Here is a 25,513-nt window from a genome sequence, read left to right on the forward strand (position 1 = left end):
AAAAAAAAAAAGGATGAAAATATCAAGTTACCATAAAAGAAGGCAGTAATGCAGGAGTAAAAGGAAAAACAAAGACATGAGACATATAGAAAACAAATATCAAAATAGCGGTCATGAACTCTACCTTATCAGTAATTACACTTAAGTGCTTAAACTCTCCAAACAAAGGGCAAAGATCAGTAGAATGGATTTTAAAAAGTAATCTAACTTGCTGGGCATGGTGACTCAGGCCTGTAATCCCAGCACTTTGGGAGGCCAAGACAGGTGGATTGCTTGAGGCCAAGAGTTCAAGACCAGCCTGGCCAACATGGTGAAACCCTGTCTCTACTAAAAATACAAAAATTAGCCAGGTGTGGTGGTGTGTGCCAGTAAGCCCAGCTACTCAGGAGGCTGAGGCAGGAGAATCACTTGAACCTGGGAGGCAGAGGTTGCAGTGAGCTGAGATCACAACACTGCACTCTGGCTGGGGCGACAGAGGAAGACTCCATCTCAAAAACAAAGACAAAGACAAAACAAAACAAAAAACTAACTAAATGCTTTCTATAAGAGACAAACTTTTTAATTTTTATTATTTATTTATTTATTTATTTATCCTTTTTTTTGAGACGGAGTTTCGCTCTTGTTGCCCAGGCTGAAGTGCGATGGTGCAATCTCGGCTCACGGCAACCTCTGCCTCCCAGGTTCAAGCGATTCTCCGCCTCAGCCTCTCAAGTAGCTGGGATTACAGGCATGTGCCATCACACCCGGCTAATTTTGTATTTTTAGTAGAGAAGAAGCTTCTCCATGTTTGTCAGGCTAGTCTCAAACTACCGACCTCAGGTGATCTGCCTGCCTTGGCCTCCCAAAGTGCTGGGATTACAGGCGTGAGCCACTCGCCCGGCTAAGAGACAAACTTTAGATACAAAGACACAAATAGGTGAAAATAAGAGAGTGGAAAAAAGATATGCCATGAAAAAAGTAACCAAAAGAGAGCTGCAGCAGCTATACTAATATCAGACAAAATTGACTTTGAGACAAAAGTTGTCACTAGAAACAAAGAAGGACATTTTATAACAATAAATGGAAGAATCCATCAGGAAGATAAGACAATTATAAACATATACACACCTAACAACAGAGCCCCAAAATACATGATGCAAAAACTGATAGAATTAAAGGGAGAAACAGGCAATTTAACAACAATACAGTCATCCCTTGGTATCCACAAGGCACTGGTTCCAGGAGTCCCTGTGGATATCAAAATCCAAGGATGCTCAAGTCCATTATATAAAATAGTGTGTATTTGCATATAACCTATGCACATCCTCCCATACACTTAAATCATCTCTAGATTCTTATAATACCTAATATGATGTAAATGTTATGTCAATACTTGTAATAATATATTGCTTTTTTATTTGTATTTTTATTGTTGTATTTCTTTCCTTCTTTTAATTTTTTTACTTTAATTTTTTTTTTAATAGAGATGGGGTTTCACTATGTTGCCCAGGCTGGTCTCAACCTCCTGGGTCTCAAGCAATCTGCCCACCTAGGCCTCCAAAAGTGCTAGGATTACAGGCATGAGCTATTGTGCTCAACCCCCCCCTCCTTTTTTTTTTCTGAGACAGAGTCTCGCTCTGTTGCCCAGGCTGGAGTGCAATGGCACAATCTCAGCTCATTGCAAGCAACCTCTGCCTCCTGTGTTTGAGCAATTCTCCTGCCTCAGCCTCCCAAGTAGCTGGGACTACAGGTGCACACCACCACGCCCAGCTAACTTTTGTACTTTTAGCAGAGATGGAGTTTCACCACATTGATCAGACTGGTCTGGAACTCCTGACCTCAGGTGATCCACCCACCTTGGCCTCCCAGAGTGCTGGGATTACAGGCATGAGCCACTGCCTCCAGCCCTGACCCCTTTAATATTTTTAGTTTTTTTCTTTTCTTTTCTTTTTTCTTTTTATTTTCTTTCTTTCTTCTTTTAATATTTTTGATCAATGGTTGATTGAGTCCACAGATACAGGACCTACAGGTATGGAGAACTGACTTAGTTGGAGATTTCAATGACTACTTTCAACAGTGGATGAAACAGCTAGACAAAAGATCATCAAGGAAACAGAAGACTTGAGTAACATTATAAACCAACTAGACCCAACAGATGCCTACAGAACACTCTACAACAACAGCAGACAACACATTTTCCTCAAGAGCACATGAAACATTCTCCAGAGTAGGCCATCTGTTAGCCCATTAAAGAAGTCTCAATAAATGTAAAGGACTGAAATAATAAAAAGCACGTCCTTCAACCACAATAGAATGAAATTACATAACAGATGGGAAAGGAAATTTGGGAAATTCAGAAAAATGTGGAAATTAAACAACATTCTCAAGTAGTAAAAAGACCTGGAGCTTCCTGGAGACATGACTGATTCTAGCATAAGTGCAGGGAAAAGACCAGGTGAGGCTGGAATCTCTTCTAGTACTAGAAAGTAAACCAGTACTCGGCCGGGCGCGGTGGCTCACCCTTGTAATCCCAGCACTTTGGGAGGCCGAGGCGGGCGGATCACGAGGTCAGGAGATCGAGACCACGGTGAAACCCTGTCTCTACTAAAAAATACAAAAAATTAGCCGGGCGTGGTGGCGGGCGCCTACTCGGAGAGGCTGAGGCAGGAGAATGGCGTGAACCCGGGAGGTGGAGCTTGCAGTGAGCCGAGATTGTGCCACTGCACTCCAGCTTGGGCGACAGAGCGAGACTCCATCTCAAAAAAAAAAAAAAAAAAAAGAAAGTAAACCAGTACTCAAAAAAATAAATAAAAAGGAATATAGGAGTCAACCTGGAAGAGCTCCCAATGGCCGAAGCAAGAACAATTTGAGTAACAAAATAAGCAACATAGTATTGGATTATAAACTAAAGATAAAATTAATATCCATAACCCATACTCACATAAATAAAAGACTACATAAATAAATGGAGGAGAAGAGACAAACTTCCTTACAGAATTCCAAATAGATTATCTAGCTAACTACCTAATCTCCTTTCCAGGAGATGGAGCTTAACTTCCCCTGGACCCTGAGTATGGGCTGCTCTCAGTAACTTGCTTCCAAAGAACAGAGCATGGAAAGACAGTAAAGAGTAACTTTACAGTGGAGAAACCTAGCAAACACTACCTCAGCCAGGTGATCAAGGTAAAGAGTCATGTTATTACCATGTGAAGAGGATGGCACTTTACCTCTGCGGTTTTCCTCCCAAGAACCCATAACCCCTGTCTAATCCTGAGAAAAACATCAGAAAAACCCCAATTGAAGGATATTCCACAAAATACCTGACCAGGAGATGCTAAGGAGACATGATGACTAACGTAATGTGGTATCCTGAATGGGATCCTGGAAGAGAAAAAGGACATTAGGGGAAAACTACTGTGCCATACATAAAATTTGGAGTTTAATTAATAGTAATGGACCAGAGCTGGGCATGGTGGCTCACAACTGTAATCCTAGCACTTTGGGAGGCCGAGGTAGAAGGATCACTGGAGCCCAGGAGTTCAAGACCAGGCTGGGCAACATAGAGAGATCTCGTCTCGACAAAAAATTAAAAAAAAAAAACAGGCATGGTGGCACACACCTGTAGTCGCAGCTACTTGGGAGGCTAAGGCAGGAGGATTGCTTGAGCCTGGGAAGTCGAGGCTGCAATGAGCCATGATTGTACCACTGCACTCCAGCCTGGGTGACACAGCGAGACCCTGTCTCAAAAAAAAAAAAAAAAGTAATGGACCAGTGTAATTTCATAACTTGTGAAAAATGTAGCATAGATACTACCATCAAGGTAAGATTTTTGTTTTGTTTTTCATTTTTGAGACGGGGTCTCACTCTGTTGCCCAGGCTGGAGTGTAGTGGTACAATCATAGCTCACTGCAACCTTGAGAGGCTCAAGTGAGCCTCTCCATTAACTGGGACTACAGGCACACACCACCACAACTGGCTAACTTAAAAAAAAAAAAAATTATTAGCAGAAATGAGATCTCACTATGTTGCTCAGTCTGGTCTCAAACTCCTGGTCTCAAGCAATCCTCCTTCCTTGGCCTCCCAAAGTGCTGGGATTACAGGTGTGAGCCACTGTGCCAGCCAAATATAAGATGTTAACAGAGGAAACTGAGTGAGCCATATATAGGAACTCTATGTAATATCTTTGCAACTTTTCTGTAAATCTACAACTATTCAAAAATCTAAAATTTTATTTTTTTAAATGATCTGAGGCCTGCCAATAGCCATGGGAGTGAGCTTTTAAGCAGATCCTACCCTAGTTGACCCTTGAGATAACTGAAGCTCCAGCTGACACTTTAATTATACCCTTATAAGAGACCCTAGGCTGGGCATGGTGGCTCATGCCTGTAATCCCAGCACTTTGGGAGGCCAAAGTGGGTGGATCACATGAAGTCAGGGGTTCAAGACAGCTGGGCCAACATGGGGAAAACCTGTCTCTACTAAAAATACAAAAATTAGCCAGGCTTCGTGGAGCATGCCTGTAATCCCAGCTACTCAGGAGGCTGAGGCAGGAGAACAGCTTGAACCCATGAGGCAGAGGTTGTGGTGAGCTGAGATCGCACCACTGCACTCCAGCCTGAGGGACAGGGCAAGACTCCATCTCAAAAAAGAAGAAAAAGAGATCCTGGGCTAGAAGCAACCAGCTAAGCTGCCCCAAGATTTCTGATCCACAAAAATTGTGAAATAATAAAAGTTTGTTGTTTTAAGCTGTTAAGTTTTGGAGCAATTTGTTACACAGCAATAATAACTAATAGAGTATACTTCCTTTTATGTAGAATATTCAGAAGTATCCCCCACAAAAACACTGGGATAATTTGCATTCCATTTGTTTGCCAGTTATATTCTTCATTGTAAATGATAAATTTTCATTCTGGTTTTTACAACAGATTCCACAGCAAATTTACTTAGCCTGAGGACATCCCAAAAAACTTATTTTGCAGTATAAAAGCAAAATATATGTCAACGAATGCCAAATCTACATTCCTATCCCAGATTAATTTCCTACTAGACACATTCACTCGGACAGTACATGGCATCTCAAAATCAACACACCCAATATTCCTATATTTCCTATGTCAGTTACAATTCTCAGCATCCAACCCTAAGCCAAAAATAATTCATCCTTGACTTCTTTTCACTCACCCATGCATAGCCTCTCTACTCAAGCACTAAACCCTGCTGATAAATAGCTCCTACTTTTTTTTTTTTTTTTTTTTTTTTTGAGATAGAGCTGGGACCACAGGTGTGCGCCACCATGCCTCGCTCTGTTGCCAGGCTAGAGTGCAGTGGCACGATCTCGGCTCACTGCAACCTCTGCCTCCCAGGTTCAAGCGATTCTCCTGCCTCAGCCTCTCAAGTTGCTGGGACTACAGGTGCGCGCCACCATACCCAGCTAATTTTTGTATTTTTTGTAGAGATGGGGTTTCATCATGTTGGCCAGGATGGTCTCAATCTCTTGACCTCATGATCTGCCCACCTTGGCCTCCCAAAGTGCTGAGATTACAGGCGTGAGCCACTGTGCCCAGCCAAATATTTCTTTTTTTTTTTCATTATACTTTAAGTTTTAGGGTACATGTGCACAACATGCAGGTTTGTTACATATGTATACACGTGCCATGTTGGTGTGCTACACCCATTAACTCGTCATTTAACATTAGGTATATCTCCTAATGCTATCCCTCCCCCCTCCCCCCACCCCACAACAGGCCCCGGTGTGTGATGTTCCCCTTCCTGTGTCCATGTGTTCTCATTGTTCAATTCCCACCTATGAGTGAGAACATGTGGTTTGGTTTTTCGTCCTCAGCGATAGTTTGCTGAGAATGATGGTTTCCAGCTGGTTTCCAGCTTCATCCATGTCCCTACAAAGGACATGAACTTATCATGTTTTATGGCTGCATAGTATTCCATGGTGTATATGTGCCACATTTTCTTTTTTTTTTTTATTATACTTTAAGTTTTAGGGTACATGTGCACAATGTGCAGGTTTGTTACATATGTATCCATGTGCCGTGTTGGTTTGCTGCACCCATTGACTCGTCATTTAGCACTAGGTATATCTCCTAATGCTGTCCCTCCCCCCTCCCCCCAACCCACAACAGTCCCCAGAGTGTGATGTTCCCCTTCCTGTGTCCATGAGTTCTCATTGTTCAATTCCCACCTATGAGTGAGAACATGCGGTGTTTGGTTTTTTGTGCTTGCGATAGTTTACTGAGAATGATGTTTTCCAGTTTCATCCATGTCCCTACAAAGGACATGAACTCATCATTTTTTATGGCTGCATAGTATTCCATGGTGTATATGTGCCACATTTTCTTAACCCAGTCTATTGTTGTTGGACATTTGGGTTGGTTCCAAGTCTTTGCTATTGTGAATAGTGCCGCAACAAACATACGTGTGCATGTGTCTTTATAGCAGCATGATTTATAGTCCTTTGGGTATATACCCAGTAATGGGATGGCTGGGTCAAATGGTATTTCTAGTTCTAGATCCCTGAGGAATCGCCACACTGACTTCCACAATGGTTGAACTAGTCTACAGTCCCACCAACAGTGTAAAAGTGTTCCTATTTCTCCACATCCTCTCCAGCACCTGTTTGTTTCCTGACTTTTTAATGATCGCCATCCTAACTGGTGTGAGATGGTATCTCATTGTGGTTTTGATTTGCATTTCTCTGATGGCCAGTGAAGAGAGCCTCCTGTATCTATCCCTAATACCATTGCTCTAGTTTAAGTACTCATCATCTCTACTGGTCCTTCTCCTAGTCTTCTCTCTTCTTACCCCCCCAATATCTACCCTCCACACTTTATTTATTTATTTATTTATTTATTTAGAGACAGGGTCTCACTTGCCCAGACTGGAGTGCAGTGGCACAATCTCAGCTCACCACAACCTCTGCCTCACAGGCTCAAGCGATTCTCCTGCCTCAGCCTCCCAAGTAGCTGGGATTATGGGTATGTGCCACTACTGCTGGCTAATTTTTGTATTTTTAGTACAGACAGGGTTTCACCATGTTGGCCAAGCTGGTCTTGAACTCCTGACCTCAAATGATCCACATGCCTTGGCCTCCCAAAGTGCTGGGATTACAGGCATGAGCCATCATGCCTGGCCAACTCTCCACACTTTAATCAGAACTATCTAATTAAAACACTACATTGGGCTAGGCGCAGTTGCTCACATCTGTAATCCCAGCACTTTGGGAGGCCGAGACAGGCAGATCACGAGGTCAGGAGTTCAAGACCAGCCTGGCCAACATGGTGAAACCCTGTTTCTACTGAAAATACAAAAAGTAGCCGGGTGCGGTGGCAGGCACCTGTAATCCCAGTGACTCGGGAGGCTGAGGCAGAAGAATTGCTTGAACCCAGGAGGTGGAAGTTGCAGTGAGCCGAGATTGTGCCACTGCACTCCAGCCTGGGTGACAGAGTGAGACTCCATCTCAGGGAAAACAAAACAAAACAAAAATCCACTACATTGGCCGGGAGTGGTGGCTCATGCCTGTAATCCCAGCACTTTGTGTGGCCAAGAGAGGTGGATCACTTGAGGTGAGGAGTTTGAGACCAGCCTGGCCAACATGGTGAAACCCCATGTCTACCTAAAAATACAAAAATTAGCCAGGCATGGTGGTGTATGCCTGTAGTCCCAGCTACTCAGGAGGCTAAGGCAGGAGAATCACTTGAACCTGGGAGGCAAAGGTTGCAATTAGCTGAGATCACGCCACTGCACTCGAGCCTGGGAAACACAGTGAGACTTCATCTCAAAAACAATACAAAAAACAACAAAAAACACTACATTGATCATCAATCTTAAAAGCCAAGCTCCATAGGGTAGCACACAAACTTCTCCAAGATCTGGTTCCTACCTACTTCCTTATTTTACAATGTTTCACCTGCTTAGAGTTTCCACTTCTGCCGTTATTTTGTACATCCATGCCTTGGATCTTACTGCGTCTTCAACTGTAAATGCCTTTCCTATTTTTCATTGCCCTGCTAAATTTTACTTATCCTCCAACACTTAACTCAGGAGTTGTCTCCTTCAGAAAGCTTTCTCTGAAGCCCTAGACTGTGTGAATGGCCAGATTCTGTGCTCCCCACTCTGTGCTTACCCTATTTTACCACTTGCTATAGTTTAATGTAATTTATCTATGTAATGGAATGTACTGTATGCTCTTGAAAGTCAGGGACAGGTTCACTTTATGTACTTGCATTTTTTTTTTTTTTTTTTTTTTTTAGCTCATCCAACATTATAGAATGTACTTGGTTTATCGCTTCTCGGCCTTTTGGCTAAGATCAAGTGTAGAATGTACTTGGTTTTTCTGTTTTGTTTTGTTTTTGTTTTTTTGAGATGCAGTCTTGCTCTGTTGCCGAGGTTGGAGCGCAGTGGCACAATCTTGGCTCATTGCAACCCCCGCCTCCCGAGTAGCTGGGATTACAGGCGTGCAGCATCATGCCCGGTTAATTATTTTCATATTTTTAGTAGAGATGTGGTCTCACCATGTTGCCCAGGCTGATCTTGAACTCCTGACCTCAAGTGATCCGCCAGCTTCGGCCTACTAGAGTGCTGGGATTACAGGCATGAGCCACTGTGCCAAACTGTACTTGTATTTTTTAGGGATGGATGGAAACATATACTGACCTACTAGGAATTCAGTAATGCTCTCAAATCAATTTCCATTTATTAATAACAGCTGCATCTGCCTATATTGGAAAATCAGCAGCACATTACATTGGAAATATTATTTATTCTGCCCACAGAATAGTTCATATGAGTTACAGATTTCACTGGAATAATTTCCTGGCTCCCAATGTAGTTCTTCGGATACTGTATACTTACTTTAAAAATTCTATTAAATTCACTGCTATTAAATGAGTTTAGCAGGAATGAACCAGATTCATTAACAATGCTATGATAAACACAAATAAATAAAACAGCATGGAACTAGAATTAATATTATTTCAATTACTAATCTCCACCCCCTATATAATAACCTAACAACCCATTTTAGAGATTCAGAAACTGAGGTAGCCGTGCATGGTGGCTCACGCCTATAATCTCAGCACTTTGGGAGGCCGAGGCCAGTGGATCATGACATCAGGAGATCAAGACCATCCTGGCCAACATGGTGAAACCCCATCTCTACCAAAAATACAAAAATTAGCTGGGTGTGGTGGCACATGCCTGTAATCCCAGCTACTCGGGAGGCTGAGGCAAGAGAATTGCTTGAACCAGGAAGTCAAGGGTTACAGTGAGCCGAGATCGCGCCACTGCACTCCAGTCTGGCAACAGAGCGAGACTCCACTTCAAAAAAACAACAACAACAACAACAAAAAACTGGGGTTCAGAAAAGTTAACTGGTTCAGAATCAATTCACTGGTAGCTGGTGTCAGAACTGGGACTCCCTGATTATGAAGTCAAGTCTAAGTTTTGCCATTTACTTTTTTGGTAAACTTTGAAACACCACTTTATCTCCTGGCTTTTCCATTTCTTGGTCCATGAAACAATAACTTTGCAAGACTGCAGGGAAAATGAATTACTTAAAGTGTCCCTGCCCCCAGTGTGACCATCATTATTTTTTGCAGAACTTAAAAACACAGGTATATGAATAATGAGATCTATATTTTCATCTACCACCAAGAAGCTTAAAATCTGGTTGGGGCCGGGCGCTCTGGCTCATGCCTGTAATCCCAGCATTTTGGGAGGCTGAGGCAGGTGGATCACAAGGTCAGGAGTTCAAGACCAGCCTGATCCAACACAGTGAAACCCTGTCTCTACTAAAAATACAAAAATTAGCTGGGCGTGGTCATGCATGCCTGCAATCCCACTCAGGAGGCTGAGGCAGAAGAATCGCTTGAACCCAGGAGGCAGAGGTTGCAGGGAGCAGAGATCATGCCACTGCACTTCGGCCTGGGTGACAAAGCAAGACTCCACCTCAAAAAAAAAAAAAAAAAAAATCATATTGGGGGAAATGGTCTATTACTGTAGTATTATCAATGCTGTATTTTCTTTTTTTTGAGACGGAGTCTTTTCAAAGTTACTAATGTGCTTATGACACACTAAAAGCAGTATAATACTTTGATTTAAATTATTTAAGTAGCTATCTTTTTAAGCTGCCTTCACAGCAATTCACTGGAACAAAAAGAATGTTCAATTATTTTAATTATTCTCAAAAATTAGAGAAAGAATATGTTCAGGTGCTTTCTTCCTTTTGAGTTTTCATTTGTTTACTTAGTATAATTATTAAGATTGAACAGGCCTTTTGGTTGCCAGATTCACAAAGAACACTTAAGTGACTTACAGAAACAAAAAAGTATCAAGAATGTAAACTGTGTAATTCAGTCGTGTCTTAAGAAACAATGTTGAACCATAATAAAGGAGATCAGTGATTTCTAAAGACAATAGATACATAGGATGTAAACCAAAGAATAAGCATTTCACAGTCTTACACAAACTTAGTGTTTAAAAGGCATTAACTACCTTAATTAGAGGAAATCTAGTGGATTTTGTTACTTTTTTAGATTATTTGCTTTTTATATAGGCAAAAGATTATGATAATCCAGTTTTTATGGTACTTTACAATGCCATTGGGGATATGTGAACAAATATCTTAACCAATTTTTCGTTAATGTGCCTTCCCTGCCCCCGAAGAGTGTAATCTCTTTCAATTTCTTTTTTTCTCTCAGGCTCTGCACGGAATTTTCCTCTCCTCTTCATCCTGATGGTGTAATACACGATCACGTGTTCGTTGTCTTGTTTTCCTCTGGGTCACATGGGTACTTCTATTTCCTTCTCCTTTTTCATCTTTTCTCTCATTATGGTCTCTAACAAGATCCTCTCCAGGGTCTCTCTGATCTCTATGCACTGGAATGATGAAAAGGAAGACAAAGAGAAAAAAAAAGTCCCAAAAGCAGCTGGGAGCCCTTGGTTTTAACCATCTCTATGGAAACAATTCCACACAGATAGGTCTGGAAACAATTCTGTAGGGATCACTGGAGCAGTGGTGAGCCAGTCTCACCAAGCCTTATTTACAGGATTCAACTTGCAAATGGGAATCATTGACAAGACTTTTTTTCTTTTTTTTAAGAAAAGTAGTAAAATAGGAAGCCAAATAAAATGTACATTTATGACTATGTAGCAGTTTTTTGTTTGTTTTTTTGTTTGTTTTGAGACGGAGTCTCGTTCTGTCACGCAGGCTGGAGTGCAGTGGCACGATCTCAGCTCACTGCAACCTCTGCCCACCAGGTTCAAGCAATTCTTGTGCCTCAGCCTCCCAAGTAGCTGAGATTACAGGCATGTGCCACCAAGCCCAGCTAATTTTTATAGTTTTAGTAGAGACAGAGTTTCACTATGTTGGCCAGGATGGTCTCAAACTCCTGACCTTATGTGATCCACCTGCCTCGGCCTCCCAAAGTGCTGGGATTACAGGCGTGAGCCACCACACCTAGCCTATATAGTGTATTTTTTAACTCAAAACTTCCTACTGTAATAATAAAAAGGCAAAAGGAATGTGTAAACCAATTTCAAGTCCTTCCTGAGCATGCACATTGGCAGAGTGCCTGACCCAAAGAAATTATGGCAAGCAAGCAAGCAAGCAGTAGTTTGGTAGTGAAAAGTCAGTCATGTCATTAGAATGATTTTAAGATTGTGCCCCATAACCACACAAAATATGCAGAAGGAATGCCAAATTCAATCAGGCAGTAAAACAAATTGTTTGAATTCAAGCAAGGAGTGAAGGAGATTACAGAATTCCATCTACCAAATCAGGTTGAAAGACTGAAACAATAAAAGTAGCCATGTAACTTGAACCCAGGAGGACTAAGGGAAGAACTCCATCAGAATTGTGGGAGCTTAGAGTCTTATTAATACAGCAATTTTTTTTTAAAAGGAGGGAGAAGGGTTGGGACTCACAGTGTCAGTGATAATGGGACTATAAAGTTTCAGGCCTGTTCAAAAAGTCTCCAGCCAATAAGCTAGTAACCACAGGTCTCCTGAAATGGTAACTCCAGTGTTAATTAGGTGATATAACCTCAATTTTCCAAAAATGATGTCTGTTTCCTTAAGTTATAGGTAAGTTATTTGTAACCTCACGAAGGTTCATAGTGTTTTAAGACCCTGGCCCTTGGGTAAAACCATATGGGCTCCAATTCTAGCTCTACCACTCAACTGTGTGACCTTGGGCAACTATTTTCACTTCTCTAGGACTTAGGCACTTCATCTATAAAATGAAGATACTTATTTTTCAGGGTTGTAAGAGTACAGCGTGTAGCATAAGCTACACGCTGTACTCCATTTGCTCTTTACAACCCTAAAAAATAAATATGAGCCATTGTTACTACAGCATCCTTGTTTGGTTTTCCACCTCTTGTAATGATGATAACACTGTCCTTTCTTCCTTCCAGAGTATTTTTAGGGAGCGGGCCATTGTGGGTATGTGAGCACCATGACTTAGGGAATTCTTACTGCCCCACACTCGTCTTAAGCAGGTTTGAGGATGAATTAAAGCCTTAAAATGTAAGTTTCCATTAAATGAAGGTAATGGAAACTTACCTGTCTCCATCCTACACACTGCAGATCTCGGGAGAAAAAACTATACATCCTCCTACGTTGCTAACACCTCTCAACTTACCCCCATCAGGCTTCTCAGTATCTGCACCACAAAGTTGAAAGTCTTTTGGCCGGACATTGAAGATTGTCTACAATCTGGCTTCATCCACATTTCTAACATTACTCCATCTTCCTGACACCCCACGTATGTTCCTACCTTTGTACTTGAACTTGCACTGATTTTTGGGGGGGGTGGGGGGAGGTGGGACGGAGTCTCGCTCTGTCGCCCAGGCTGGAGTGCAGTGGCGCGATCTCGGTTCAATGCAAGCTCTGCCTCCCGGGTCCACGCCATTCTCCTGCCTCAGCCTCCTGAGTAGCTGAGACTACAGGGGCCCGCCACCATGCCCGGCTTTTTTTTTTTCTTTGTATTTTTAGTAGAGACAGGGTTTCACCCTGTTAGCCAGGATGAACTTGCACTGATCTCTTTACCAGGCTTCCTCTTAACCCTTTGCGCAGAAATTCGGGGTTTTTGTTTTTGAGACAAGAGTCTCGCTCGGTCTCCCAGACTGTAGTGCACTGGTGCAATCACGGCTCACTGCAGCCTCAACCTCCAGGGCACAAGCCATCCTTTTGCCCAGCCTCCTGAGTAGCTGGGACTACTCGGGAGTCCCATCTACTCCCGTGCGCTGCCATCACGCCCAGCTAATCTTTGTATTTTTTGTAGAGACAGCGCCTCACTATGTTTCCCAGGCTGGTGGTCCCCAACCCTTACGCTCAAGCGATCCTCCCCCTCGACCTCTCACAGGCGTGAGCCACCGCGGCCGGCCTTTTCTGGAACTTAAAAAAAAGGCCATAATGTGTCATTAGGAACCTTGGTGACATGATAGCAAAACCAAAATGTACTTATTAGGTGTCACTCGGAAGCGCAATCTTCAACAACGTAAAACTATAGAAAACAACCCAACGTTGGCCTCCACAGGCTAATCAGTCCCCGAGGCACTGACGGCGGGAGAGATGAAAACGCGAAGGCCAGAGGAGAAAAAGAGGAAGGATTTGCAGAGAGAACGGTAACGTGATGGACAGGAATACACCCAAGAAACCCAGATCCCGCGCGGCACACCGGGACGAAGCGCGCTGGAGGGCGGCCAGCAGCTCCGGGCCAGGGGAAGGAGGCGTACACCCAGGCCGAGAGCCGAAATCGGCCCCGGTGGACGCTTTCATCTTCGCAGCCCAGAAACACTCCTATTTTTCACCGCACAATGCAAACATGGTGGACCAGAAAATCCGCCCCGCGTCTGCCGGCCGAACCACGTGGCGCCCTTTCCGCGCCTTCGATGCCTAGCCAGGGCGGGGCCCTCACGGAATTTGTTCACGGTGGGGGCACATCACCGGAGAACTTCCCCAGAGCGGGACAGCACGGTTCCTTCTACACAGTGGCAGAACCGCCATTGCCATCGCCCCGAGGCGGCAGAATGGTACGCTCTGAAAACTGGATGGTTCTACCGTACGCAAGAAAGACGGTGCGCGCTGCAGCTCTTTAACTGGAACAGCCTCTGCTCTGTCTACCTCGCCCCCAACAGCTGCGCAGCCCACCACCGCGCAGGCGCGCTGCGTGCCGCCAGCGCCAGGCGAACCCGACTTTCCCGTCTCGCGAGAGTGGGGCCGGCCGCCTTCGCAGTTCTCGCTCCGCCCCCCACTTCTTGCTCGCACCCTCCCATCCCCCCAAGCCAGTAGCTGTGCTGCGCAGCTCCCTAAGCGGTTGTCACCGCTGGAGACAGTTGGGAGAACCGTTGTGGCGAGCGCTACACGAGGCAAACGACTCCTCCCTTCTCTGAACTGGACCCCGCGAGCACCAGAGTCGGCGTAACTATCGCCTGACAGGGTATCTGAAGTAAAAGGGGGTAGGTTGGGCTGGTGGTTTCGAGAGCGGAGTCGGGAGAAGGACGAAAGGCCGGGAGGGGCTGGGTTGGAGGGTAGTGCGGTGGTCGCCGCTCGGAGGCCGCCGCTCCAAAGCGGCGGGGCTGCGCCTCCCCGACCATCTCCCACTTCAGGGAGAGCGGCCTGCCGATGGGAGGACTTGCTCAGGTGGAATTCAGTGGACGACGCCGAGGCCCGAAGTAGGGGACATCCAGCATTTCACCCTTTCCCTGCTGGCTTGGCCTCCGCCATTTTGGGTACAGTGGCGCGGCCACCTCGGCTTCCCGCCCTTCCCCGCTCTTTTTACTTTTTGTTCCCCAGCTTCCGAAAACTGATCTAGAAGGCCAGGGGAGGGGGTGGTCAAGCTCCCTGGAAGGGATGAGGGTGGGTAGTGAAGCGAGGAGGGAAAGGCCGGGCAGTTGGGTGGAGGCAGGATCGGGGTTGCCGGGCGCGCTCCCGATGGAAATGGCGCCGGATGGGCCTGGCCTCCCACCGCGGCCTCCCTTCCTCCGCAGTCTCGGCAGGGCTACCTGGGCTGACGGGACTGCGAGTGACTTCTGACGCAGATTCCCAAGATGAGAGAGGCTGGAGCTGGGGGAGGAAAGCCAATGGCGACGAAGGTTCTCAACTCCCAAATCCAGGACAAAGGAGGCAGACGGTCTCTTTTGTAATTCTGCCGCCCGGTGGCGAAGGGTTTTAAGCCAGGCTTGGCTGCTGGCGGGGGGGGCGGGGGAAGGGGCGTACTCTCCCTAGCTCTCTGGTCTCTAGGGCAGCTAGATAAACGGAAAGTCTCCTGGGAGGAATAAAGGACGCTTAGCCGGCCCTTATATTCCAGATTTGGAACTTCGAAAAGAGTACGTACTGATTTTCCAAAGGGTGTTTTTTTTTTTCCATGTTTAAACGTTAATAAGGACTTCGGGGATGATTTTGTAAGCAGAAAAGTGGGTGATTTATCAAATAGGAATGTGAAATGGGCATGTTTCAAGTAGGTCGTCTGGGCCCAGAACTATGATTGTTGCTTTCTGAACTTTGGGGGTGGGGGTGGGTGATGTAGCAATTGTTTTGCGTAGTTTGGCGTATATATGTTAGAATTTGTTTTTAAGTTTTACTTTTGGGAAACAGTTAAAACAACCCAGTGATGGTAGATGTGTGTGTGTATTGAAATTGAGTTCCTTTCGATATTAAATCTTCCAGGAGTTGTATTTTGTGCAGTTTTTTTTTCGATGGCATTAAGGCTCTAGAAGTAAAATACTTCAAAATACGGTTATGGCTTATTTTGGTAGCTAGGCATGTTTTTTCTATAGTGTAGGAGTATGGTACACTGTAATCGTATTTTAAACAAGGGAATAAGCCTACTAAACAAAAACAAATTGTAAACCCAGTCACGTGGTGGTGGTGTGATTCGGATGAGGGTCCTGAGAACTGGATCCGCAATTTTCACTGAAGACACAGTACAGAAGGGACGAGAAAGGCCTGAGAGTAAGAATTTCTGATAATTCATGTAAAACTTTATAAGAATATTGTTACCTACTTTTCCAGCTCTAAAAACAAAAACTTACTATTGTTGAAAATGTTCAGTGATGCTTTGTCAAGATTGCCAAGGAAAAGTTTACGAAAATCTTACCTTGAAACAGTAGGTTTGAGTGACCCTTTGAAGAGATAGTCTAGACTGTCCCGTAAAGTTATATATGATAAATAGCTTTACTAATTGGATTGGACTACACACCTTATTTCTGTCCTCTTTTTCATTTGTGCCGTTATCTGGAAATCCATCTAATTGCCTTTTTAAAATAATGTTATCTTTGATTTCCTTGTTTTGGTAAACAACTGACTGAACTGCAGTAGATAAAAACCTGGTTCTAGTAAACTGACATTTTAGAGACCTTACCTCCTTAAGCTATTAGGGGTATGTCTAGTTTTTTGTTTCTGTAAAGAGCAAGCCCGTTGGGAAGGAATGATGTAAATTTTCTGTTAAACTTAAATCATCAGCACGTTTTCAAAAAAATAAAATTCATTCTCATTTCTTGACCACTGGGCTACCATTTAGAAAGTTATTTATTGATGCGTAAAATCCTTTATGTATTACTTCAGAAGATAGGCTATGCCTCCGTGTTAAGAGGATTCTCTATTTCATTTGTTCTCTAGTGGATTTTTTTTCTTTAACGACTTTGGTATATAATTCACATACCATAAACTTCACCAATTTTAAATGTACAGTTTAGTGGATTTTAGTACATTCACAGCGTTGTGTGACCGTCACTACAATTTAATTTTAGGATATTTTTGTCACTCCAAAAAGTTACCCATACCCTTTACTGGTCATTCCCATTGCTGGCATCCTCCCTCCCCTCAAGCCTCAGACAATCATGAATACAAATGGAATCATAGAATATGTAGTATTTTGTGACTGGCTTGTTTCACTTGGTGTAATGTTTAGAAAATTATACTTAAAGTCTCATAAAACTGACCGAAGCTATCTTCATATTTTAACTGTGGTATCTTTTATTGATACTAGCACCTAGAATTCTTAAAGCAGAGTAGTGATTAGCCATGACATTGTTGCAAAGAAAGTTTGAGGTGGATTATCCTGAATAATTAGTAAACTGTTTTAAGTAGTTTCTGACAGCTTTATTAGAGCAGATTGCTTCTTCCTGTGCCCTTAGAGTTTTTCTTGTTTTTGTTTTGTAGGTAGAATTTTTAGTTTTGAAGGGGTTGGTAGAGTGAGGCTGTTTTTATTGTATGTGCTTTGCATACATGGTCACCCTGTAAAATAGATTAAGTGTTCCGAATTTGGTTGGGTTTTCCGCAATTAAAAATTGTGTTAACAGTTTAGTGTTTCTTACAGATAACACTGATAACACTTTTTTGTTTTCATTGGGTCTTATTGGTACAGACTGATCCAAAAATCCAGTTGTCTTGCTGGTATTCTTGTGAATTGCTAAGATTTATGGGTAAATTAATTTTTCTTTTTCTTTTTCTTTTCTTTTTTTTTTTTTTAAAGCATTTGCTCCTTAAATGCAAATCGTACCACTAAGATCCTCTCACAACAGATTAAGGTCGAATTTGCAGAGTTCTTCAATTTTTCATGAAGCAGTGAGGGTAGATCTGTACCACTTTTTCCGTTCTGTGTAAATCATCCTTTATGGGAAACACTTATTTTTTAGGTTGGTGCTATTAAAAAAAAAATAAAACGATAGGCATTTTCAAAACGTCTCTGAACTTTTTTTTTTTCCGAACTGGGTTGGGGCCGCCTCCTCTCAGAGCTACTCTTTAGAATAGTATTAAACTTTTAAAAGCCTTTGCTGGCTTTGGGAAATAAAATTTTTAACAATTCTCAGTTCTTTTCAAGGCTTGAATTGTTTTCTGTCCTTTAAGGTTCACATATTTTGTGTATGGTATAGCTCGTTGGCTTTTGCAGGGCCCCTTAAAATCCAGTAACAATTGCCATCAGTAAATCCTTACCCTGAGGCAGACCAAGCACTTGAATAGTCCAGTGAGGTATAGGGTACAACTGCTATAGTTTACAACTGAAGAGGCTCAGGTTAAGTGGTTCAGGTAGCCAGTGAATGGCAGAGTAGGGATTCAGACCCAGAACATTAATACTGTTTATTTGTGTGCATAACAACTAGTTGTAACGTCAGTTAAAAATTTGTATTCCCATTTTGGTTTTCTATGTCTAGAGTGGCACCTAGGGCTGAAGGTGATTATTGACACTAGAGGTACTTTTAACCACTTCCAGAGAATTTCTACATTAGCTTATTTTAAGTGCATGAATTCTAGGAAAAAAAAATTTTACCCTTTGCAGATGCCACCCCTAAGAGTTGCACCAACAAATAGATGACATGAAATTAAGCGTTAGTGAATGCTGTTGATACGAAATACGATCTTCAAACATAAAGGAATCAAATGAACAAACTGTTTTGTTTACAGGGGAGGAGGTGGTGAGGGAAAGGTTTGAAATACTCAGGTGAGTCGGATTCCTACAGCTGCATAGTGAGATTTGTAAGGTTCTGGTAAGTTTCTGCAGCTGAAGGACTTCTGCATTCACCTCTTTTGTAAATATTATGGAATTTTAAAAGGAAGGATGGTTGCCTCTGGAGAAGGGAACTGGGAACTGAGGTCATTTTGGAGGGGAAGGGGGGCTTCTAGATGTACCTTTTATGCTTTATTAAAAAGTATATTACCTGTTTTTTAAAGTTTGTGTTTAAATCTATTTGATTAAAAAGTTGAGTAAACTGGTTTCTAAACACTGTCTCCAGTGGCTTCAAAAACACAGGTACTGTTGGAAGGCATTCACTTTTGAGTGGCCTTTGACCTCAGTTTTAATCTAATTCAGTCATTTTATAATCTTGCTCTTGGTGAGTTTAAACTAGATTTGGCTAAAATAGAGGTGGGAGTGTTGGCCCTTCAAAGACAGTTTGATGTGTTCAAAATTGTAGTGCATTTAAAAGGGTTAGACTTCTGTGATATTTTTCCAACATCAATCAGTACTCATTGCATTTTTTTACTTAGGCTCTTGATGTTAGTGGATACTGGTATTATATGCAACTTCTGAATAAGTTTTAAAGAATTTGAATAATCAGTTGAATAAAAACCTGAAAAGTGGTGAATGAAAATTTGAGAGATAAGGAAAGGCTAGAGTTGGCATTCAGGGGACACAAATAGTTTGAAGACTCTGGTAGTAGAATTATGCAAGTTTTCTTAAAATTAGGCAATATATAATATTGATACTAAGAAATTCAGTACTTTTCCGTAGGAGGAGGGGTCAGGTCTCATTGCCTTTTCCCTACCCCAAAATATGAAAGGTGGTCTACAATTTTGTCGTGGCATTGTCACAGGAGTTGGCCCCATGTTACATTTCCTCTTGTGGCACCTCTGAGAGGTGTTTCTTCATTACCTCTTGACAAGAGTATATTTTGATTGACTGCTCTATGTGCTTGTTTATTTTTTATAGCATTTAAATCAAACGGTATTGAGATGGATTGGGTTATGAAACATAATGGTCCAAATGACGCTAGTGATGGGACAGTACGACTTCGTGGACTACCATTTGGTTGCAGCAAAGAGGAGATAGTTCAGTTCTTTCAAGGTACCTCTAGTATTAGTCAAAGTTTAGTAGTATTGTAATTTTATATTTGTATTGTTTTACTGTTTTTAATTTGTAAAACCCATTTGATTTTGGAACTTTTAAGTTTAACTATGATAGTCTTGGTTAATGTTTTAAAATAATATGCTCCAGTTAATATTCAATACAGAATGTGTAGAATATGTAAAACCTAATTAATGTGCAGTAACATATTTGAGAATTGTGATGAAATGAACCGTGAATTAGTATATGGAGCATATATTTGATTTGTAGCCTTTTTTTCATGTAATATAGGTGGGCTTTTAGAGTGTGTGTAATTACACAGTGTTTTTACACTGGTCGCAAAAAATTTATTTAATCCAGTAATATTTGAAAAAATCTTTCATTTGTATTATGGGGTGATGGGAAACTAAGCTTTTTTGTTTTGTTTTGTTTAGACTTGTTTTAAATATTTGATTCAGATGGGAATGTTTCAGCCTTTAACACTGTTCCCCTTGATGGGGTTATTTGTCCTTGGGTTAAAGGGTTGGAAATCGTGCCAAATGGGATAACATTGACGATGGACTACCAGGGGAGAAGCACAGGGGAGGCCTTCGTGCAGTTTGCTTCAAAGGAGATAGCAGAAAATGCTCTGGGGAAACACAAGGAAAGAATAGGGCACAGGTGGGGATGGAGAGTTTGGGATGGTGTTAAATTTTTATTTTTGGGGGTTGTGGGTCACTATTGCTTAAATGGGGGGGTAGCCATAACATTTTTCTGGGGTAGTTTAAAAGAATTGATAATTATCTAAATTTAACTTGGAAACTACAGATTTGGGTGGGGAATTAATGCTAATAGTTAAATTAAAATTAGATTGTTTCCATTTCTCTGTAGGATGTTGTTGATAAATGCTTTTGTATAATCACCTATTTCCTTTAAAACACCTATTGTGTACTAAAAGAGACAGTAAAAATATATTTATACTTTATGAATTGTTTTCCGTGACTAATTTCTTTATAAAACTTAAATATTAAATTTGTAGGTTTAAACTGTTAACTTACGGTGTACTTAGGCAATTTAAATTGGGTTATGTATCTAGATATAGAAAAACTTACTGCATTTTGCCCAGTATCTAATTTACACTAATACATTTATGCTGAAACCTGTACCTTAAAACATTTTTAAATAGGTATATTGAGATCTTCAGAAGTAGCAGGAGTGAAATCAAAGGATTTTATGATCCACCAAGAAGATTGCTGGGACAGCGACCGGGACCATATGATAGACCAATAGGAGGAAGAGGGGGTTATTATGGAGCTGGGCGTGGAAGTATGTATGACAGAATGCGACGAGGAGGTGATGGATATGATGGTGGTATGTGTATCTAATGAACAAAGGTTCTGTTGTCATTTTCTTAATGTTCCTGACACTTTGTCAAGAAATACAGAAATGGCAGTAATTTCAGTACCTATTAGGTTTTAAAACCTGTTCATGAAAATATGGATTCCCATGGCTAGCCGTGGGACTTGACTGATGCACATATTGGCACCTAGAAAACTTACACAGAAATTAAAATTAAGATGTTGGCATATTTTGACCTTTTTTTTGCCTAAGGATGAAATTTAATTTACATGTCTGAACTTAATTAACCTTTTGAGATTTTAAATTTCCATCACATGTTGACTGCTTTTTTCATAGGTTTTAAGTTGGGAATTGCAAACTTGCAATCAAGTTACATAGACTGTTACCACAAAATGTTTTTGTAAACTAAATTATAAAATTTATCTCTGGAAAGTGTGTAGTGATGTATTTCTCTTTAAATTACACAGGTTATGGAGGTTTTGATGACTATGGTGGCTATAATAATTATGGCTATGGGAATGATGGCTTTGATGACAGAATGAGAGATGGAAGAGGTAAAATAAATATTAAAGACATTTTTATTCATAGGTAAATTTTAGTATTTGCTTTGCAGGCTCTTAGTGGTAATATAGGAAACTTGTATAAAGTTAATTCAGACAAATGTCAGTGCATTCCTATATAGAGCTTTATACCTTGTATAGTATGTATGTATACTTCCCTACTTGTATCTGTGATAGTTTATAATCTTGGCAAATTGTGTTTTCCAGGTATGGGAGGACATGGCTATGGTGGAGCTGGTGATGCCAGTTCAGGTTTTCATGGTGGTCATTTTGTACATATGAGAGGGTTGCCTTTTCGTGCAACTGAAAATGACATTGCTAATGTGAGTAATTTTTAATAACCGTTAGTAGTTTTATACTTATCCTGGTGTCTAAATCTTTAAGCATTCTTAATGTTCTCATGTTTATAGCTTAATACCAGAGTCTCTTGAATAGAAAAATAGATCTACCTTTAATTCTTTTTTTGAGATGGAGTCTTGCTCTGTCCCCCAGGCTGGAGTGCAGTGGGGTGATCTCTGCTCACTGCAAGCTCTGCCCCCCGGGTTCACGCCATTCTCCTGCCTCAGCCTCCTGAGTAGCTGGAACAATAGGAGCCCGCCACCACACCCGGCTAATTATATCTACCTTTAATTCTAATCACTGATGGATATTTTTGTATCCATTGTGTGTTAACGTACATAGGATTCAAGCAAGTAAAAAGCTACATTCGTGAAGTCCGGTTAAGAGTATAATGAAAGACTGATCAGCATAGAATGGTGATGACTATACCATTTTGTGCTGGTGTCTTTTGTTGTACTGTTTTTTGTTTTGTTTTTTGGGTTTTTTGTTTTGTTTTCTTTTTTGAGACAGTCTTGCTCTGTCGCCCAGGCTAGAGTGCAGTGGCGCGATCTCGGCTCACTGCAACCTTCACCTCCCGGGTTCAAGTTATTCTTCTGCCTCAGCCTCCTGAGTAGCTGGGATTACAGGCGCACACATCACGGCACCCGGCTAACTTTTTGTATTTTTAGTAGAGATGGGGTTTCACCATGTTGATCAGGCTGGTCCTGACCTCGTGATCCGCCTGCCCCGGCCTCCCAAAGTGCTGGGATTATAGGCGTGAGCCACCGCGCCTGGCCTGTATTAGAGTTTGAAAGAGTGAATATATAAATATTAGTGATTTGGTTTGGCCTTCTAGGCTAGATAGTGATTAGAAACTGAGGAGTCGAAAATAACAGGAATGGATGCTGCTGTTGTCACTGATGTGAAACTGGTTAGTTTCAGATTTGTTAGGAGGTCAGCAAACTTCAGTCCATGGGCTAAATCCGGTCACACCATTCCTCTACCTGTTGAGTAGTTACATTAGAGACCCAATGGCCATTCAAGCCAAAAGTACTGACTCTCTGGCTTTAAAAGCAATGGTGTACTCTAGATCTTACTGGGAATCAACTGGCCTGAGTTCCAAGTGCTTTTAATGATAGTTTAAAACCTGGCTAACTTGTGATTAGAACCAAATGATACCTTTTGGGGAACAATTTCATATAGTTTTAAATAGTTGCTTTATTCAAACCACATGGTTCCAAATCATGATATCCCGTTTCTCTCTCTGTTTTTTTTTTTTTTTTTTTTTTTTTTTTTTTGACGGAGTCTCCCACTCTATCTCTCTCAGGCTGGAGTGCAGTGGCGTGATCTTGGCTTACTGCAGCCTCCACCTCCTGCGTTCAAGCGATTCTCTGTCTCAGCCTTCTGAGTAGCTGGGATTACAGGCGTGAGCCACTGCGCCCTGCCTATCTGCTTATTTTAAAAGCAGTAAATTCTTTACATTATCTCTAAGTGTATACTCTTACATTCACAGAACCTCTGTAGTTGACTTAAGTTTTTAGTCTGGCAGGGCAGTGGAAGGGTTTGTTTTAATTGGTGAGGAAAAATCAAGGTATGTGGTAATTTACTATTAATATTCTCAATAGAAAAGTAAGTGTGTGTTTCCTTTTATTTAGTTCTTCTCACCACTAAATCCAATACGAGTTCATATTGATATTGGAGCTGATGGCAGAGCCACAGGAGAAGCAGATGTAGAGTTTGTGACACATGAAGATGCAGTAGCTGCCATGTCTAAAGATAAAAATAACATGCGTAAGTGGTGTCTTTGGCACGCTATCTTATTTCCTAAACGTGAATTTATAAAGTAAGAGGCTCTAAGATCTGTAGGTAACGCTTGGCAGTTGTTGGGATTTAAAACCATTTGACCTCTATAATGGCTTTCTGTGGGCTTTGTATATCACTGTACTAGTAATTAATAAGCATACTTTGTTTAATATTACTTAATTGATCCTTTTTACAAAGCTTGTATTGATGAATTTGATCCATCATTCCTTTCTCCCCTGTTACTCTTTTTTTTTCTTAAAGAACATCGATATATTGAACTCTTCTTGAATTCTACTCCTGGAGGTGGCTCTGGCATGGGAGGTTCTGGAATGGGAGGCTACGGAAGAGATGGAATGGGTATGTAAAGTTTTTAAAATATGCAGGGTTAGCTGCTTATCAATGAGTCTCAATTTTTTTTCTTTCTTTTTTTTTTTTTTTAAAGATAATCAGGGAGGCTATGGATCAGTTGGAAGAATGGGAATGGGGAACAATTACAGTGGAGGATATGGTACTCCTGATGGTTTGGGTGGTTATGGTAAGTATCTCTAGTTCAGTTTGTGTTAGTCCCCATACGTAGTGCAAACTTTAAAGTGCAGGTATTTTATTATTTCATGCACAGATATCTCCTGCTGAGTGATTCTTATTATCTTTTTCTTAAGGCCGTGGTGGTGGAGGCAGTGGAGGTTACTATGGGCAAGGCGGCATGAGTGGAGGTGGATGGCGTGGGATGTACTGAAAGCAAAAACACCAACATACAAGTCTTGACAACAGCATCTGGTCTACTAGACTTTCTTACAGATTTAATTTCTTTTGTATTTTAAGAACTTTATAATGACTGAAGGAATGTGTTTTCAAAATATTATTTGGTAAAGCAACAGATTGTGATGGGAAAATCTGTTTTCTGTAGGTTTATTTGTTGCATACTTTGACTTAAAAATAAATTTTTATATTCAAACCACTGATGTTGATACTTTTTATATACTAGTTACTCCTAAAGATGTGCTGCCTTCATAAGATTTGGGTTGATGTATTTTACTATTAGTTCTACAAGAAGTAGTGTGGTGTAATTTTAGAGGATAATGGTTCACCTCTGCGTAAACTGCAAGTCTTAAGCAGACATCTGGAATAGAGCTTGACAAATAGTGTAACTTTTTTCTTTAGTTCCTCCTGGACAACACTGTAAATATAAAGCCTAAAGATGAAGTGGCTTCAGGAGTAAAAATTCAGCTAATTATTTCTATATTATTATTTTTCAAATGTCATTTATCAAGCATAGCTCTGAAACATTGATGATCTAAGAGGTATTGATTTCTGAATATTCATAATTGTGTTACCTGGGTATGAGAGTGTTGGAAGTTGAATTCTAGCCCTAGATTTTGGAGTAAAATCCCTTCAGCACTTGACCGAAATACCAAAAATGTCTCCAAAAAATCGATAGTTGCAGGTTATCGCAAGATGTCTTTAGACTAGGGTTAAGGTTCTCAGTGACACAAGAATTCAGTATTAAGTACATAGGTATTTACTATGGAGTATAATTCTCACAATTGCATTTTCAGTTTTCTGCCCAATAGAGCATATGGTTTTTAAATAACTGTATAAATGATGACTTTAAAAAAATGTAAACAACAAGTCCATGTCATAGTCAATTAAAACAATCCTGCAGTTGGGTTTTGTATCTGATATCTGCTTGGAGTTTTAGTTTAAAGAATCTATATGTAGCAAGGAAAAGGTGCTTTTTAATTTTAATCCCTTTGATCAATATGGCTTTTTTCCAAATTGGCTAATGGATCAAAATGAAACCTGTTGATGTGAATTCAGTTATTGAACTTGTTACTTGTTTTTGCCAGAAATGTTATTAATAAATGTCAATGTGGGAGATAATGGTATGGCGTCTGTCCTAGAATGCTTTGTGTCAGTTACTAATTCTAAAATCAAA

At 41.3% G+C, this 25,513-nt stretch overlaps 2 protein-coding genes and 1 pseudogene across 12 annotated transcripts in view; 2 read left to right on the forward strand and 1 right to left on the reverse strand.

The window, feature by feature from the left end:
• The window catches only part of PBLD (phenazine biosynthesis like protein domain containing), a 53,501-nt gene extending 38,331 nt beyond the window's left edge, over window positions 1–15,170 (reverse strand). For 2 of the 4 annotated variants that reach the window (XR_009212792.1, XM_058436297.1), the window contains exon 1: window positions 15,000–15,170. The gene's annotated coding sequence lies outside the window, so the exon portion shown is untranslated. The remainder of the gene's footprint in view (window positions 1–14,999) is intronic. The other 2 variants (XR_004245387.2, XM_032138554.2) reach the window with 1 other exon arrangement.
• LOC116466246 (U2 spliceosomal RNA) lies at window positions 8,275–8,420 on the forward strand (annotated as a pseudogene).
• Window positions 14,256–25,463, forward strand: HNRNPH3 (heterogeneous nuclear ribonucleoprotein H3). 8 transcript variants are annotated; one of them, XM_058436292.1, is made up of 11 exons: window positions 15,241–15,323; window positions 15,852–15,948; window positions 19,424–19,558; window positions 20,080–20,218; window positions 20,724–20,908; window positions 21,364–21,450; window positions 21,664–21,779; window positions 23,430–23,565; window positions 23,839–23,934; window positions 24,020–24,112; window positions 24,237–25,463. In XM_058436292.1, exons 2-11 carry the CDS (start codon window positions 15,876–15,878, stop codon window positions 24,311–24,313), a joined length of 1,137 nt encoding a protein of 378 aa, XP_058292275.1. In that variant the 5' UTR covers window positions 15,241–15,323; window positions 15,852–15,875; the 3' UTR covers window positions 24,314–25,463. The 8 variants fall into 8 exon arrangements, with proteins under 8 accessions (XP_031994346.1, XP_031994356.1, XP_058292277.1 ...); XM_058436293.1 differs by having other exon boundaries at window positions 20,724–20,863; XM_032138455.2 differs by lacking the exons at window positions 15,241–15,323; window positions 15,852–15,948 and adding an exon at window positions 14,256–14,453.
• The last annotated feature ends 50 nt before the right edge of the window (window positions 25,464–25,513 follow it).

This window comes from Hylobates moloch, unplaced genomic scaffold, assembly GCF_009828535.3.
Source record: "Hylobates moloch isolate HMO894 unplaced genomic scaffold, HMol_V3 SCAFFOLD_3, whole genome shotgun sequence".
Taxonomy (NCBI): Eukaryota; Metazoa; Chordata; class Mammalia; order Primates; family Hylobatidae; genus Hylobates; species Hylobates moloch.